This window comes from Ipomoea triloba, chromosome 4 (assembly GCF_003576645.1).
Source record: "Ipomoea triloba cultivar NCNSP0323 chromosome 4, ASM357664v1".
NCBI lineage: Eukaryota > Viridiplantae > Streptophyta > Magnoliopsida > Solanales > Convolvulaceae > Ipomoea > Ipomoea triloba.
Genome location: NC_044919.1, coordinates 30,880,473 through 30,898,226, shown reverse-complemented (window position 1 = coordinate 30,898,226; position 17,754 = coordinate 30,880,473). Strand labels below are relative to the sequence as shown.

Here is a 17,754-nt window from a genome sequence, read left to right as displayed (position 1 = left end):
AGGCAGCTGGCTAAAAATACCAATGGCCAAGTTGAGGAAAGTTGACAGTTGAGAAATTTGCAACGATCAGTCAACAACCTTATTAATTTTGTGCGATTTTTTTTTTTAAATTAAGGAATGATTTTATGAATTATAATGATGTTTAGGTATGTTGGAACTGTAACAAGCAAAAATGAAATAAGGAATACAAGCTTTATGTTGGGTGGTTTATGAGTGAACGGGAATAATTACATTTTTTATACTATTTTATTTATAATTAATGTTATTTTATAAGTTACTCATGAAAGTATGGATAAAAGGGTGATTTGAGTCTCTTTAAATTTATTAAGAGGTATCATCTTATTTAACATAAATAAAATTAATTTTGGTAAATAGTCTAAGTATCTTTAAATTTAACACGCTATTTATAGTGGAATCATCAGGTGTTTATAAGTAGTTGTATGCGTTGCAACCTAAAGACAAGCTAATTAAAGGCTAAAGTTAAGGATATAAAGGGAATGGTGATATGGTTAGGTTAGGCAAGAGTTGGTGTGCTATGCGACTAAAAGTAGTGACAATGACTATTTTGGGTGCCCCTAATGATTGATAAAAGCTATTGAGTAAAAATAGAGCAATTCTAGTTGAGTTAATCAGACGATTGATTTGGTAATTACAAAATTTTAAATTTGATTTTTTTGTAAGAGATGATGCATTAGACATTTTGTCTAATGAAATAATTTAACCTGAATGATCCAAATTAATTAAAGAGATAAATAAATAGAACAAGATATTGTGTTGAAAAGACAAAGGCGTTGTATTAATCAATTGTGTAATGAGATTACAAGAAAAATTGTGTGTCTTAACAAGATAAATAGTGACAATTTATATTCTTCTTAGCCTCATAACCACCCCTAAGAAAAAGATAGGCAGTTAAACCTCATTGACCAAGTCCACATGCCCCCACCCCAGCCTCACATTCAGGCCTAGATCGTAGTCGAGGTCGAGCGCTAGGCTTGGCTTCAGTCGCCCGGGAATAAGCGTTGGGCTCGGGACCGGTCGGGTTCACGTTGTTTTGCTTCATCGGATTGGTTTGCTTTGGACCTGTCTCTATCATTGTCAAATTAATTTTAACATACTATTACACCTTAATAATGATACCTTAAAATATTTTTTTTATCCATTCTTCCTATAAGAGTTGACATGCTTACAATTATATTAGTAGTTTATTTGGTCATCGGACACATCTCAACTGGTCATATAGTGCAAAGTTTGAATTTTACTTAGGACCATTATTATGGGTACTAGTGTATAAACATTTGGGGCCTGTCAACAAGTGTCCAAGGCAGGACTAACAATTTATTTACCAATTACATGTCCCCAGTTGTTAGGTTTTATCAAATATATTTTGATTATTTTTGCCATACATATAAACGAAGATGAATACCAAGATTTCAAGTAATGAATACCGAAACAGTGTCTCAAAAGCGGCAGTAATATATACAAGAGTTCTACTACATGTACTATATATTTCTACTCCCTTATTTGTACTTCCTACAATTGATGATTAGTTATCTCCGTGTATTCTAGTGAAAATGTCAACATCAAAATTTTATAAAAATGAATAAAAATTGAGAGTAGAATTTGAAAATAGGAGTAGTATTTTCTGCCGTGCGTATAAAAGGGTGTTTTCTCAATGACATTGACATGTTTAATGTTTTGTGTCTGTTCCTTTTTACCAGTCTCCAACGATCAAAGTTTGGTCAAAATTTTTGACGAGACCGAGAAAGGTAAACGAGGAAGTTTGAATCAGTTAACTCTGACTTAGTACCAGTCAAGGTTTGAGACATTGAGGTTGAGGCCTGAGGGAGTTACTGATTACAATTTGCACACAATAATTATGTACAGGAAAACGCTTTTAGCTATTGCGGAGTCCTATTATGGGCTTCTTGGCAGCACAGACGGCCGAAAAACAATGGACCCAGAATAAATAACGTCCATGACTGTCAGCCCAATACCGATTCAGGATTTGCAGAATGCTTGAAGACAAATTACCAATCATAATCCACGCAACTATGTGGGCCATACTACTAAATAATGTAAATTCAGTATAAAAATAGTATACTTTTAATATATTAAAAATATATATTGTATTTAAGGGATGTACATTATTTGTGTACTGAATGTACATTATACAATATAATGTACATTCATTACACAAATAATGTAAATTTAATATATTAAAAATGTACTTTATGTAATTGACCATAAATAGGTAAAATGAAAAGGCAATAGACAAAGACTTTATTATAATTATAATTAAGGACAAACGTTGCAAATCATGACCATCTAACCTCCCTAACCACCAGTGATAAACAAATCCATGCTAAAACAACATTTTGAGACCAAAACGGTCACCTCGAAGGATATATACATATTTAAGGTGGGAAGAAGAAGAATATTTAAGGTGTACAAAACGTTATCATCTCAAGAATAACACATGCTATTTTTGTTCGAACTTGAAATTTTATTTAAAAATGATTTTTTAGAGGAAAAATAAATTAAAAGCACAAAGGTGCACGAAAAAAGTTTATAATTAAAGTGCTGCGAATAAATTATGTGGTCGTATGTATATGACAAGCTGCAGGCAATCAATGAGTGATGAAATCTGAATAGTTAATTTTGTCTCTAATATGACACATAACTATTAGTTATGGAGTGGACATGCAATAGTTTTTTAAACCAATCACACCACCATCTTAATTAATACCCTAATTATGAGGCTAAGACTAAATGATCCTCCGTGTAAAAAAGGGACCAAATATAGCATTTCCATCATATTAGCATGCAGTGGTAGGCACTCTATGCACTAATGTATAGACTATAATCCTATATGCATTTGGAGATAAGTATATCAATTGAGACACATTCAATGATTTATCTCGTTCATCAATACTTAGTGTAGAAATAATGATATACCTTTGAATTTGAGATGCAAACTTATCATATTACGCCCGTTTGGTTCGCTGGAAAATATTTGAAGGAAACGGAATTCAAATTCCATGGAAAACAAATTACCAGGAAAGTAAATTCCGTTGTTTGGTTGGTGTAAAAGAAATTACTGGGAATATGAATTCCACCGTTTGGTTGGGTGTAAAATGGGTAAGGAATAATGAGTATAAAGACTTATATGCCCTTATGTATTAATAATGATAATAAAAATAATAATTATTTTGTTTCAATTTGGGGTCCAATATTTAGTTTTCTACTGAGTATTTGCAAGGATTTTGGGCCAAATGTTTTTTCTTTTCTTTATTGATAACATTTTGGGCCGAATGCTAGGTTTTCTTCTTTCTTCAATATTCTCCTCATTCTTCATTCTTCAATTATATTCTCCTCAAAGCCAGAGAGGCAGAGACCAGAGGGCGAGGCGGCATAGCGGACTAGCGGTGAGGCGGCATCACGGACTCGCGGCGAGGCGGAGGCGCGGACTCTCGGCGGCAGGAGACGAGGCGAGCACGGCACGGGCGAGCGACGAGGACGCGGTGAGGGAGATTCCAGTTTTCAATTTGGCAGTGAGGAAGAAGAATCAGAAGAAGCGAGAGGAAGAACAAAGCCAAGGGTAAATTAGTCTTCCAAAGCCAATTTTTCTTCCCAGCAAACCAGGAAAACAAAATACCAAGGTCTCCAACGGATTTCACTTTCTTCAAAAGTGAGGAACTCAACTTCCTATGGAAAATGGATTCCAATGAACCAAACAGGGGAAACTACCACTTTCCATGATTTTGATAAAAATATTTTCCTTGAAAAAGATTTTCCTGCCAACCAAACATGCCATTAGTGTTTTACATTCGGAGTATATAACCATATAAAAGAATATTTAGAAAAATATAATTTGTACATTTCTAAATGTCATGTTTTTTTTGGAAATAAAGGGAACATGCATCCTTCAATAGAGCCTTCCTTGGTTGAGGAGTTAACTAGGAGGGGACAACTTAGCCAAGTTGGTCAGACAATTTGTTTGGTACATAATTATAAGAGCAGCATCATCAGCATATAATGAGAGATTATTGTCATGGTGGCAAGGGAGAGGAGGAGAGAGAGTGGGAAGAATGCTCTGCAAAATAAAGGTTCATAGTACAGTGGCTTCTGTCATCCTCACTGCCCCACTATCTTCTACAACGCGTGCAGTTCACGCTCCCGCGGGGCGCATCAGGCGCGTCTCTGGATAACTTCAATTTTTTTTATTCTTTTTTTAAAATCTGATTTGTTTTAAATTTTTTTTCCTCCCATCTCATTTTCTCTTTCATAACCACACTTACAAAAACTGCTAAATAACTCTACTAAGGATGCTCTAAGGTTTAAAGTTTGATTCATCTTTGGAGTTGTCTATTCATCATCTTGGTTTGAGGCGATCGACTATGAACAACTTGAGGTAAATAACTTATATATATATATATATATATATATATATATATATATAAACTTTTCCTTTATTCACGCCGCGGTTACTACCATAGTACCATATCAATCACATGTAGACGCAGGCGAAGAAGATAGCCACTTCTTCTCCATCTTCCATTTTTCAATTCCGTCAACCACTCCAAAATGTCTTCCCTATTCTCTACTTCTCTAATCTCCCACTTGAAGCTCCTACGTTCCTTCACTCGTTCTCATCCTCTCTACTTCTCATTCTCCATTTTCTTCTTCCCTTACCTCCTCTCCTTTCTCTCCCCGCTTTCCATCGCCGCATCGCTGTTACTCCTTGCCCTTCTCGCTCTCTCTCCCGCCGTCACCATTCGCGACAAGTTTTTAGCAGAGAGCGATAAGGTTAGTGCTCGGATTTCTGTTTCTTTTGATGGCGAAAGTGAGGATGAGCTTTTTGATTTGGGGAATTTTGAAGAGAACAGAATCCTGTCGGAGGAATCTCTGATGCGATTTCAAGAATTTCGGGTCGGATTCATGGAGAAAAAATCAGTTGACTCAGCAATGGAGGTCAAGGATGCGGCAAATAACGGCAAATTCGAGGAATGTGGCGCGAAGGCCGACGAATTTGTCGGAACTAGAAACGGATCCAAGGCGGCCGTTGGGAATCACGACAATGTCGGTGGAGGAAACGGTACCAGCACAAATGCAGAGAGCCGGCGGACATTGGAGTACAATCTCGGAAGCCATGGGTACATGCGGAAGGAGAGGGAGTGGAAGAGGACATTGGCCTGCAAGCTCTATGAGGAGAGGAATGAGAGCGGAGAAGGGATGGATTTGCTGTGGGAGACTTACGAAATGGAAACAATGAACAACGAGGAACGGCAAGACGACGATTCAAAGGAGAAATATGAAAAAGATAGCGAGGAAGAAGAAGAAGAAGAAGAGATGGATGAGAAGCTGTGTTGTTTGCAAGCATTGAAGTTGTCAGCTGGGAAGATGAATTCGGGAATCGGAAGGCCTAATCTCATGAAGATATCAAAGGCAATCAAAAGGTTTGGATGGCTCAAGAATGTTAGCAAGAAGGTGCACAGGGGAGATATACACATACAACAAAAGGTTTCTAGATAATTCCCATTTTGTTAGTTTAAGGAATTTGATAATAGATTCTTTTTGGTTCGGTAGTTCTGGTACTAAATTCAATTGTATGTCTCAAATTGAAGCTAAGTTGGTCTTTAGTAGTAGATCGGGAATAAGAACACATCACCAAGTCTTATTATTATTGTAAAAATTATATCTAATGTGGTAGGCTGAGTATTAGATACTAATCCTCCTATCTAAAAGATCATGGTCATGTAGGGTTGGAGTATGAGAATCTTATGGGCGAGTGTAATGTCACGGACCTTCTCTCTCATCATGATCGGGGTGAGGAAATTTTTGAGACTAATTACTTTTTATGAGTAAATATATATCTCAAATTATGCATATATAATTAGGATGATGAAGAGAGAATTTTGTTTTTATTGACAAATATATCTCAAATTATATATTTTTGTATTAAAAATTATAAATTTAATTTTTATCAACACTATGGATGAGGATGCTAACAAGTTCACAAAGTGTTGATACGTGGATGCCCACAATAGGGCAAGTTGTGGGCCCCACCTTCACACAATGGCACACCGCTTTATATAAGGGAGCGGTTATCTTTCTCCCTCTCATTTCTTTATCGTTTTTGAACTTCAAGCCAGAGAAGAGATAGCAGAAGAAACGAGAGTAGGAAATGGCGGATTGGCAGTTACGACGCCGCTCCGGACCTCCCGCGCGCGAACATTCCGGTCGAGCTGCTCCGCTTCCTCGTAGTTTTTCTCTGCTTTATATCTCCGATCTCAAAGCTGTTAGTACTTATGATCAACACTCGCATTTCTCTTCTGATCTCCTCTGGTTTTTGTGTATGTATTAGCACCTTTCTCGTTTTGTGTTTCACTCATCCGTGTGTAATACTTGCTCTATTTTGCTTTGATTCTCTGTGATTTTGGAGATCCATTTGTTTATCTCTCAGAAGAACTGCGATTTCAGCTTCATCAGCTCCGCGTCATGACTTGCATTTCGCTGTTTCTATTTAATAATTTTAATCAGAAAAAAAAAATTTGAACATCAAAACTCATGCAGTTGCTACTAATCGATTTTGCTTTGATTCTCTGTGATTTTATTTTGATCCATTTGTGCATTCTCAGAAGCACTGCGGTTTCAACTTCACCAGCTCCATTGGCATTTCGCTGTTTTTATTTAATACAGCTTAATTTTAATCAGAAAAAAAAATGTGGACATCAAAACACATGCAGTTGCTACTAATTGTTTCTGATATATTGTTGCTTATTTCTTTCACAGTTTTTCATTTGCATTGATTTCTCACGTTACTGATCAATTTTGCCAGTAATTGACGTACGGACATGACTGGGAATGTGTTAGGGGTTTTCATACAATTCTTATGGGCTTGCATTGCTTGGCTATAATGTTGATGGAAGAGCGCATTGTGAATCCAGACAAGTACACAGATGAAGGGAAGCCTACTCCACCAGAGATTGAGGATCCCAATTAAGTTTTACCATTATGCAATTTTCTCTGACAACATGGTTGCTGCTCCAGTTGTGAATTCAGCAGTGAAGAATTCAAAAAAGCCATGGAAGCATGTGTTTCACATTGTGAGAGACGAGATGAATCTTGGGGCTATGCAAGTTATGTTCAAGATGAAGGATTATGATGGGGCTCACATCTAAGTGGAGGCTGTTGTGAACTCTTCTTATGTTCCAGTACTTCGGCAGCTCGAGTATGCTAATCTACAGAATTTTATTTGAGAATGCAACAAAGTATTCAACAAATATGATATTCAGGAACCCAAAGTATCTATAGATATTGAATCATCTTAGGTTCTACTTTCCAGAAAGGGATCCAAAGTTGCTCAGTATCTTGTTCTTGGATGATGATATAGTTGTCCAAAGGGATTTAACAGACCTTTGAAAGATAGATATGGATGGTAAAGTGAGTGGAGCTTGTATACATGTTTTGGATCATTCCACCGATATGCACAATACATTAGTTTTTCTCATCCTTTGATTAAAGAGAAGTTTAACCCAAAAGCCTGTGTGTGGGGGCCTATGGGATGAATTTCTTTGACTTGGATGCAAGTGCACTGAGCAATACCATTACTGGCAGAATCTGGTAATAAATAATTCATCCTTCTAAGCTCCTTTAGACACTGGTAGTTTCCTGAGTAGGCCAAACATGACACCTCATTTTTCTACTTTTTGCACATCCTGATATGTGCTGTGTCTAAATCTGCTTAAGTTGTAAAATTAATGGCCTCTTTTGTTTCCTTTATCTTCAGTTTTTGTTAACCATTCCATTTATGTTTATAGCAGAAGTGTCAGGATTTTTTTACTGTAGTTGTATATTTGAATTAACGAGTAATTTTTGTTGAATAAGTCTTCCGTGTAATTTTTTAAAGTAACATGTAATATTTTGTATGAATGCATATAAAAGTATTACAAACTACTTTTTAACTAAAAAATATTACTTGTCCCACTAAATATGGTCTCACATGCTCATTTTTGTTTTAGAATATATTTGTTTGTCTTTCCTGCTTTATGTGCTCATTGTGCTGTATGACAACCACCTTTGCATTATTTCTATATAATCCTCAATTGTTCTGTTGTTCATAAAGTATTAAAACATTTTCCTATCGTTTGGTGCATAATATGTCGGATTCATAATTAAGCAATGTTGTTTTTAAATACATTTTTTGGTTGAAATCAAAATTAAGCAATGTTGTAGTTAGCAGTGTTCTGATCATTTTTTAAATACATTTTTTGATTGAAATCATACAACAAAGACACAAAGGGTGTCTTTTCACTTTTCAGTTTCCTGTCAGCTTGTCTACAAATGCCGTTTCTATAAGCATTAAAGAGTAGCAATTTCTGAATGCATTATAATTTCCCGAAAAATTTTCAATACTTTTGGGATAACAAAAAATAGTTTCCTGCAATTGTTTTTACGTCCGAAATCTGACCACTCTAAAACAAATTCATCTCCACAATTAAAGGTGACAACACCCCCGAAAACTGATCCACAATTGCAACGTGGTCGGCAAAATGACGGGAAAATCATCAATTCAATGTGGGGGCTTAAATACCTATATGCTACATATAACAGAAGCTACGTCAACTCAACAGCTATCATCCTATACCCATAAGAGGGGAAATAAGAGGAAAAAATAATAATACTACGAAAGAACTCGTGAAACATCCCTGACAAAAATAATGGTCATTCATGACAGACACTCAATCTTTTGAATTATTGCAATTCAAAAATGTAATCCTACTTAAATTAGCTCTCGAGATCAATCCAAGTATTTTGTTCACGCAGTAGCAGATACTCGTGGTGCCATGGCTTTTGCGGTACCATTAGGCATACCACCAGCACGATTCATGCGACCACCGTTGCTTCCAGCATTGTCAACCCTCTGATATGCATCACCTCCACGGTTCAATGGTCCTCCGCGATTCCCACCTCTGTTGTTGAATTCATTCCTGCCGTTAAACTCTCCTCTGTTATACCCCCTGCCACCTCCATAATTTCCTCGCCCTCTCACTCCTTCATTTCTGAATCCAGAACCCCGCCCAGGTAAGAACCTTCTATTATTGCTTCCAGCTGCAGGAAAAGCCAAATGCAAATTTCAAGCCATTAGAAAATAACTACAGTTCCACAAACTAGACTACTAAAGTATCAAGATGAATAGCACTCATTTTCAGAAGTTGAAAAAATCTTTTAGATATTCTTTACGAGGTTGAAAAATAGCTTTGATTCTTTCAGGCAATTAATGAAAGAAGCATTCTTCTTTATCTAAAGCCCCACATATTAAAAGGAAATGGAAATTCCCAATACAAGTGGATTTTGAATTCAAGGTGAGCAGTCAGCATATATGCTTAATCCTGTTTTTCACAAATGGCAACATAAAGAGAGGGCCGAATAAAGTGGTTCCACAATCACTATGACTGGGTGGGTTTACCGCTTTTTGATAGGCTGGTTTTACTACACTTAGTTCAAACCAACTGTAAACAGTAAGGTAATTGAACAAACTTGCCTCGTGAATTAGTAGACCGCTTCTCCTCAACAACAGCTTGGCGTCCACCAATTGGAATTGGAGAAGCCTGTTGTATACAATGAATAGAATTAACAGCCACTAGTTAAGAGACAGCAAATTCATCAATAATGCAAATTGTAAGTGAAATGATGCACAGGAAAGACAGGAATTCTACAATTCTAAGATATATTTGTAACAAAGATCTTGGCAGAATGCTATGTAACCTAAACAGTTTGTTATACACATGTGCATACTGCATACTAAAGGCACTAGAGAAAGCCAAATGCACTACAAAATAATATAAACCATGAGAAATGCAACCAACTACTATATGAAAAACAGTTCTCTATCAAATATTATATTCAACATACTCTGCAAACATCTAAACAATTCAGAATAAGAACAAGATAAAAGAACACTGATAGCTGATCAGACAAGTGGATACCTCAATTGCTTTTTGCACAGCATTTGCCTCTTCAAATTCCACAAAGCCAAAACAAAATCCCTGTTGCTGTCACAAGCCAATAACAAATTAATATATGGAAAATTTATGGTTAAAAAACATAGATACATACTCTGTTACTTCTGACTTGAATGCCACCGTTCTTGATAGGTCCAAATTTCTTGAACTCTTCAGCAAGGACAGACACTGTAGCAGTCAAAGGCAGCCCCTTGATGTAGATTGAATGGCCATCAGCTGCTGAAAGTAGGATATAATAGAACGTGTAAGAAAACACCTACGGTTGGGAGAAAAGCTTAGGTGGAACCATCTTAGAAAAAAAGATAAAGAAAAATGTGGCATTAGCATGCCTTCTGGTTCTTGATTATTTATGGCATCAAAAGATCCTGAATTATCTGGACCATTAGCTACAGGGGCTGGAGATTGATTCACTTGCTCTACATTCTTGACTACAGGCTTCCGTGGAGCTGAGGCAGGGGGAGGGGAGAAAGAAGCCGCATTTTCTTTGAGCTCTTGGACCTGAAAACAAAGGGCATAATTCTTTAAGAAAATATTCAATGGAAGCCTGACATTAGGTAACCTTTTGTCAGAACCATGATAACTCAAAGAAACTGAGAACATGCTGAGCAGATGCAAGTCTATCTATGCTAAAAAAAATATTACAAGGAAATGTACTATAAAGCACAGGCAATCAACTAGATATCTATGTCAAAACACCAAAATTATGAAAGTAGTTCAGTTCAAACTGCTCATACACTTACAATTTGAGAATACAATTTCTTGGGCACTTCTTCGACTTTGTTGTTTGATTCAACTGCCACATGTGAATCCTCCTCTACTTCATTAACAACCTCAGCCACAGGAACTTCCTCCTCTTCCACAACAGCTACATCTCCATTCTCAGCCGGGCTGACCACTTCTCCATTAGGTTCCTCTATTGATGCCGTGTTATGCTCCACTACATGATTATCTTGCTCTGGAGGACCTGCAACCAATATGTGGAAACCAAAAAGTTGAATACCCAATTAAAAGAGCCATAAGCAACAGAATTCTATTTAATTGTTTCACTTACTTGGCTCTGGAGTAGAAGGAACCACTGGAATATGGCTCTTATCATGTTGATTGATGGTGTCCACATATCGAAACATGTCATTCAATACAAAGTACCCCCGATCTTGTGGTGCAAGAAAGAAAGACTGTGAGAAGTTTCGGATCTCATTATCCTTCCCAGTCAGATACCCAGTAACAAGAACAGATACCCCTCCATTAAAAGATTCTTGGGCATCAATAGACTTTATTTCAGCTCTTAAGTCCGCATAATTAAGAGAGAGTATCTTGTCATTGATTGCCTGCAGATTTTACATCAACACACAAAATAAGTGTTTCAGCTAGATACATGAAATGAATTTCATTTAAAACATCAAATTTCCCATTTAATTGGTAAACATGTTTTGTTCCTCAAATTTTCACAAATAATATTTCTCATTTCCAATTGCTTTGTTGTGATTATCCGCATTCCAAATGCTAGAAACCCAGGTTTATAAATCACTAGAGGGCATTACATCAATGTACTCAAGTGTTCAACCTATGGCATTCAATAATTGCTTGCTCAAAAAGGGAAAAGATTCAAGTCATTTTTTCTTTCATTCACTAATCATAGCTATCTTATCAATTAAACAGATGCTGTGATATTTGCCTGCATTTTTACATACATAATGATGTAACTAAGTTCTCAAATCCAAAAGAGAGGAAAAATTAAACAACTACAAAACCAAATAAACACAAACAAGCATGGTTGCTGGATATACAGAGAGAAGGGGGCTTACTTGCATTGTGGTAGTGCTGCTCATGGATCCATCTTCCTCAGGGCGGCCTAGTTTACTTATATCCTGATAAAACCTGTAAACGAGGTCCGGAGAGTGGTGCAGTATATGATAATACTGCTGCACAAACGCGTTGCCCACCTATTATCACCACCAAAACAAAAAGTGTCAGCAGAACAGGCCAAATTATTTTTTCCTACAAAGAAGAAAAGGAAAAACACTTACGACTTGGGCAGAGACCGCCGGTTGCGCCGCCACCTCTGGAGCTGCTACTGTCGCCATCGCCACTCGATCTCAACTAGCAAACTGCCTGCGAAAACTGTAGCACAATAAAAGCGACGCCTCAAAACCCTAGACTCACGATATCAAAGTAGTAAGCTACTCTAATCATACGTTAGTGCAAAATACGAACACCTATAAGCGTATATGCATGTATGCAAAAAAACTATTGCAGCTTAAGCAGGGAGATTGAACGATCTGTTGATACCTGAGCGGCTGAGCTCGAATCAGATCGAGAAAATTAGGCGAAGGAGAGTGAGCTGTGCGGATTGCGTCTCTTCGCTTTTCTACTCTCTCCCACTTGCTTTGCTCGGAGCTCGAGGAATGGCGGTGAAGGGGGAGTTGTATCTAGGGTTTTTGCAAGCGGGATCTTGAAGAGGCGCGAGAGTGACCCCCGATGCTGACTAGATTATGGTTTTTATACCGGCACAATCACGCAATCTCTCTCTTTTCTTTCCCTTTCTTTTGGATTTAAAAAAAAAATTATTTAAAACTAATAATAATTCTAAAGTATTTTCTCTACTTACCATGAAAATAGTTCACACAAATAAATAAACCAAAATACTATATGTACTCTCATTATTTATTCTCTAACTTTTACTCTTACACTTAAAATTTGATGTATAACACTTTTACAGAAGTCCACATGAAAAAATAATTTATCAGATCCACCACATCAGGAGTAAATTTGAGGGACTAAGATTTGGGAGTACATGTAGTAGAACTCATAAATAAATGACATAATAACGTAATATGCCCGGACGAATAAGGCGGAGGCATGGACTTTTTTTAACTAGATGATCCCATCTTTACCGGACTCCGTCTTTAAAGTTACTGCGTAGATAAATCGCAAGTCGCGCAGTCAACTATGTGCACAAGGGATCAAATTCAGACCTTTCACTCTTCTCATACATGTTTCTAGTCGCGTGGCATAATAATCAAAGGTATAAAATTATTTTTATATACTAATACTAATAATTGATGGTGAATGGTATTAAAGGATAATTTTAATTTTAAATTTTGTTCCACTATTAGTTTTTTTTTTTTTTGGGTGTAAATATAGAAAGAAAGAAAAAGGCTCATGACAATTGTATGCCCAGAAGTAAAATAGCTCAAAAAGAATAATCGAGTGGGTAGAACATGATTTCCATACTAAAATATCACGAATCAAATTCTTGTCAATACTTGCTTAAACGTGTCCGTGGCACATGATTTTTCTAATGTAATTTACGTTTCCCATGTAATTTGTGGATTATTACAAAGGATGAGAGAGGTTTACCCTATGCACATCCCTATGTAGTAATTATGAATTTCCCTCATCGTCAAAGAAAAAAAAAGAAGTAAAATTAACATTTATGATAAATTAATTTTACATTTGAAAAAATAATTTTTTTATTTCCTTGCCCACAATTTTTATTTCATATTCCTCAAAATATCTATCTCGATACATGCGGTTGAAAAATGATTATTTATGAATTGGATTCTCTAATTAACTATAGAAAAATAAACGATCTCAATATCTAATTAGCTATAGAAAAAAGGAAAAAGTGTCAAATAGGCCACTGAACTTATCACTTTTGTGCAATTGGGTCATTGAACTTAAAAAGTGTGCAATTCAACCATCTAACAAGCAAAATTTGTGCAATTGGACCATTTTTACAAAAAAATTCTGGTAAAATTCAATTATATTACTAACATATATGTATTAAGAGTGGCATTTTCTTCTACCATACTAGTTGGGAGTCAACATTGAAATGTTTTTAACTCAAATTGAATTAAAAATTTTTGTAAAAATGGTCTAATTGCACAAATTTTGCTTGTTTGATGGTTGAATTGCACACCTTTTAAGTTCAATGGCCCAATTGCACAAAAGCGACAAGTTCAGTGGCTTATTTGACACTTTTTCCTAGAAAAAATAAATGAACTCAATATTGTACACATGGGAACTATATTAGGGAAATCCATGATTTTGTTGAATGCTTACGTGGAAACTCTATGATTATGATTTTGTAGTTGGTTTATATACGAAATTAATCTTAATTGATGTGAAATAACTCAAATAAGTTGTTTAATCTCCTGCCAAGTACCTTGTGCTCATATGACACATTTGTAACTCTTATTGAGGGAAGGTCACAAGATCGAAAAAGTATAGAACATATATTACCTTGTAATAGAGTTAATAATACTCCAAAATAAATGGTTAATCTCCTAAAGTCAAAGTAACCAAGTATAGGAAAAGATGGGTAATAATAAGGTTAATTCAAGTTTTCACATATGATAGTTATATACGGAGTATATTTTAGAAATTACATGAAGAAAAATAAAACAACTTTTTTTGCATTACCGTACTCTATTATTCAAATAAGTTAGTCGTAAAACTGTATGTATGTATGAATAATTTTATATGAACAGACATCTGAAAGTATAAAATAAGTAAATTTACTATTATGTCTCGACGAAAAGAGATATTAGTAAAACTTAAACTTGGGAGCTTTTTATATGACATAATGTTCCGAAACTATTTGATCACCGTTTGAGGCTAATTTATGCCCAGCTTAGGATGAAATGCAAGCTATCAGCATTAGCATGTCCAGTAGCTCAGCAACACCTTGCACCCTATTATAAGACTCAACCCTTGTATATGCTTGGATCACCCAATTATAAGTCTCTGGTGTTGGGTATTGACTACCTTGTAAAGTTAATAGTACTTAAAAAGAAAAGGTTGTTTAATTTCCTAAAGTCAAAATAACAAAGTTTATTTCTAGGGGTGATAAAGTTATTTGGGGAGAAATGATCAAAACAAAAAATATATATACATAGTCTAAATAAAAAAAAATATTTTTACATTTATAAAAGTAGTGATATTATTGTCATATTAACTAATTAACTAATTAGAAAATGTTATGTGATAAAATTGTTCATTTTTTAAAGAGTTTATTACCGAAATAGTCCCTCGACTATTGCGAAATTACCAATTTGGTCCTCGACAATTTTTCGTGCTCAATTAAGTCCCTCGACTTTGAAAATTTTAACTAATTTGAGAGTGTATATATTTTGAGAGTGTAAAATAGGTAAATCTAATATTATGTTTTGAGCAAAAGAGATATTAACGAAACTTAAACTTAAACTTAAACTTGCGAGTTTTTGATATAGAAATAATGTTCCAAAACTATTTGATCACCATTGAAGGCTAATTTATCAACTTTATTCTGTTATATGTCATTGTTTTGTTAGCATCTTATTGTCCCAACTTATAGCTCGTGCAAATATTTTGTATATGTGAGCCCCAATGACCCAATAGGTCAATAGCCTTATGAAATGTGGAGGGGAGTGTGAACACGCTATGTCCCCGCATCTATGTTTCTTTACCTACATTTTAATGGAAATTGCTATTTATTTATAATTTTATATTATTAATTATTAAAGTGGTTAAGAATTTAACTTGACATCTGACCTTAGAGTTAAAAAGCAATGCTATTTGTTTTAAAAGTAATATATTCAAGTCTTGATTGTTAGTCGAATACAATTGTCTCTTATTATTATTACTAGTTTTATACGCGCATTGCGCGAATGGGTTAATGCCCAATGTTTATATTTAAATAAATATTTGAAAGTATATTAATGCAAGATTATATAGGAGAAGTTTAGACATGGGTAATTGAATGTCGAATTTTTTTTTTTTAAATATCTAACTCAAAGTATATGAATCCAAGATAATATAAAAAATTCATTATAATTATTACTAAAATAAATGTTTGCAACCTTGTAAAATCGATAGTCTAAATATTTGGTCTAAAAATGATAGTCTAAATAAAGACTACTTTTAATTTGAATTTTTTTAAGTGTTCTTAATTCTCTTTTGAGTAACATTGTCGTTGTCTTCATCTTTACGATTTGTTCTCTTCCTTTTTGTTGGTAGTGTGTTATTTGCAATTCGGTTATTGTTGGTAGCATAGATGACAACGTCATGCAATGAGATTATGATATAGGAGCTATGGGTTTTCCTTTAGGTGTTCTGCTTGGGGTTCATTTGGTTCAACCATTATTGTTGAATGAGTTATTATGGATAAAGAAATCCATAGTTTAAGAAAAAAGATTAAATAAATTAATAAAAATTTGAAAATTTAAAATATTATGTATTCCAGAGATATTAAAATGTAGTTTCTCGCTTCAATTTGCTGGGTAATGGGTTATTTGAGTATTTTCATTGTCAACAAATCTCCCAAGTAGTTAATACGATTGGTTTCAAACTATTCTTTTTAATTTTTTTCATGGTATTAAAGAAATACATATGTATCATTTTTTGGTGTAACTACTAATTTATTTAATTCAATAAGAGTAAAATAGAGTGATTCCGCTTCAATTTGTTGGGTTATTTGAGTACTATCTTTGTCAACCAATCCCCAAGTAGTTAATATAATTAGCTTCAAATTTTTTTTAAATTTTTTTTCATAGTATTAATAAAATACTTGGTAAATAAATATATAACATTATTTTGTACTATAACTTTGATATTTAATTACACGATATTGTAAAAATAAGATAATGGACAATGTAATGAATATCGATTGATAAATTTAAATGTAAAGAATCTTTGCATGAGATAAAATAAAGACAATATAACTAATGAAATTATTTCTCTTATTTAATTTAATTTTTTGATAATGAATAATTTTTTTTAATAAAGGTATTGTAGACACATAATTCTAAATTAAAGAAATACATATGTATCATTTTTTTTGTTGTAGCTACTAATTAATTTAATTTAATAAGAGTAAAATAAAGTGAGAAACTTAATTATGTCAAATTTGATTGAGATGAGGTTCGAACCTAAGAACTTTCTTATAGAAATTAATGGGTAAGTTAAAAGTTAACGGAATATTAACGGAGAAGAGAATATTTAACGGAAAACTTAACGGATAATCATAAAAGTAAGGTTAAATTAGGTAATCTCTATTAATAATATTAATTTGAATTATCTTAACCATCTATTTGATTAAATAATTAATCTGAACCATCCATTTGATTAAATAATTTGACCGCCATTTTTTCTACCAATTTTAGGCCTAACTCTATTTGGCTCTTATTAATATAGTAGATATTGTTGTAGTACCTTTGGCATGAAGTTAATGCTAATATTTTAGCAACACTCCAATGGTTAAAAAATGTGTTTGTCAAACTCAATGAGTAATTAATTATTTAATACAAAATAATATCATCAATAAAAAATGATTAAAGTATCTCTCAATAATTTAGAAATTTAAAATGCATTATTAATATTAGCATAATTTGTTACCCGTGGACTAAAATTGTCACTTTATAGACAATTAAAGGGAAAAAAATATGTGTATGGTAATAATTCATAGGCCGAGTCTATAATATGAGTATAATTGATGGACTAAAATCGACATTTTTCCTATTTAATATGAATAAAAATTATTTTATTGAGATTATGTTATGTGTACTGTGTTGTATTTCGTGCCGGATTTATCCACAAAATGGGGAAAACGAAAAATATACTTGCGGCAGTTCTATGTTGTTGAGCTGATACAGCGGGGTAGGTAGTGGTAAACAATAAACAAACTACAAGTAATTTACCATAATGTCATAGGCAACTTGGTAATTTCCCCAAAAGCCAAGTGGCATTT

At 34.3% G+C, this 17,754-nt stretch overlaps 2 protein-coding genes across 6 annotated transcripts; one reads left to right on the top strand and one right to left on the bottom strand.

Annotated features, from left to right (window-relative positions):
- The first annotated feature begins 4,541 nt into the window (after positions 1-4,541).
- Positions 4,542-7,757, top strand: LOC116017295. 2 transcript variants are annotated; one of them, XM_031257848.1, is made up of 3 exons: positions 4,542-5,520; positions 6,149-6,298; positions 6,839-7,757. In XM_031257848.1, the coding sequence occupies exons 1-2, from the start codon at positions 4,585-4,587 to the stop codon at positions 6,161-6,163; spliced, it is 951 nt and encodes a 316-aa protein (XP_031113708.1). In that variant the 5' UTR covers positions 4,542-4,584; the 3' UTR covers positions 6,164-6,298; positions 6,839-7,757. The 2 variants fall into 2 exon arrangements, with proteins under 2 accessions (XP_031113708.1, XP_031113709.1); XM_031257849.1 differs by having other exon boundaries at positions 6,149-6,353.
- Positions 7,758-8,393: 636 nt separating this feature from the next.
- Positions 8,394-12,509, bottom strand: LOC116014979 (nuclear transport factor 2-like). Of its 4 annotated transcripts, none has more exons than XM_031254956.1 (10): positions 12,315-12,509; positions 12,053-12,146; positions 11,831-11,968; positions 11,077-11,353; positions 10,766-10,989; positions 10,355-10,523; positions 10,120-10,244; positions 9,990-10,049; positions 9,545-9,611; positions 8,394-9,111 (listed from the first exon to the last, which is right to left on the bottom strand). In XM_031254956.1, the coding sequence occupies exons 2-10, from the start codon at positions 12,107-12,109 to the stop codon at positions 8,819-8,821; spliced, it is 1,410 nt and encodes a 469-aa protein (XP_031110816.1). In that variant the 5' UTR covers positions 12,110-12,146; positions 12,315-12,509; the 3' UTR covers positions 8,394-8,818. The 4 variants fall into 4 exon arrangements, with proteins under 4 accessions (XP_031110816.1, XP_031110813.1, XP_031110815.1 ...); XM_031254953.1 differs by having other exon boundaries at positions 9,990-10,055; positions 12,315-12,508; XM_031254955.1 differs by having other exon boundaries at positions 9,990-10,055; positions 10,120-10,241; positions 12,315-12,508.
- Positions 12,510-17,754: the final 5,245 nt, after the last annotated feature.

Coding starts and splice junctions, on each gene's coding strand:
- LOC116017295 (XM_031257848.1), top strand. CDS start 4,585: ATGTCTTCCCTATTCTCTACTTCTCTAATCTCCCACTTGAAGCTCCTA.
- LOC116014979 (XM_031254953.1), bottom strand. CDS start 12,109: ATGGCGACAGTAGCAGCTCCAGAGGTGGCGGCGCAACCGGCGGTCTCT. Junction 9,612..9,989: donor CTGTGCAAAAAGCAATTGAG/GTATCCACTTGT, acceptor TGTATACAACAG/GCTTCTCCAATTCCAATTGG. Junction 9,112..9,544: donor GCGGTCTACTAATTCACGAG/GCAAGTTTGTTC, acceptor CTTTTCCTGCAG/CTGGAAGCAATAATAGAAGG.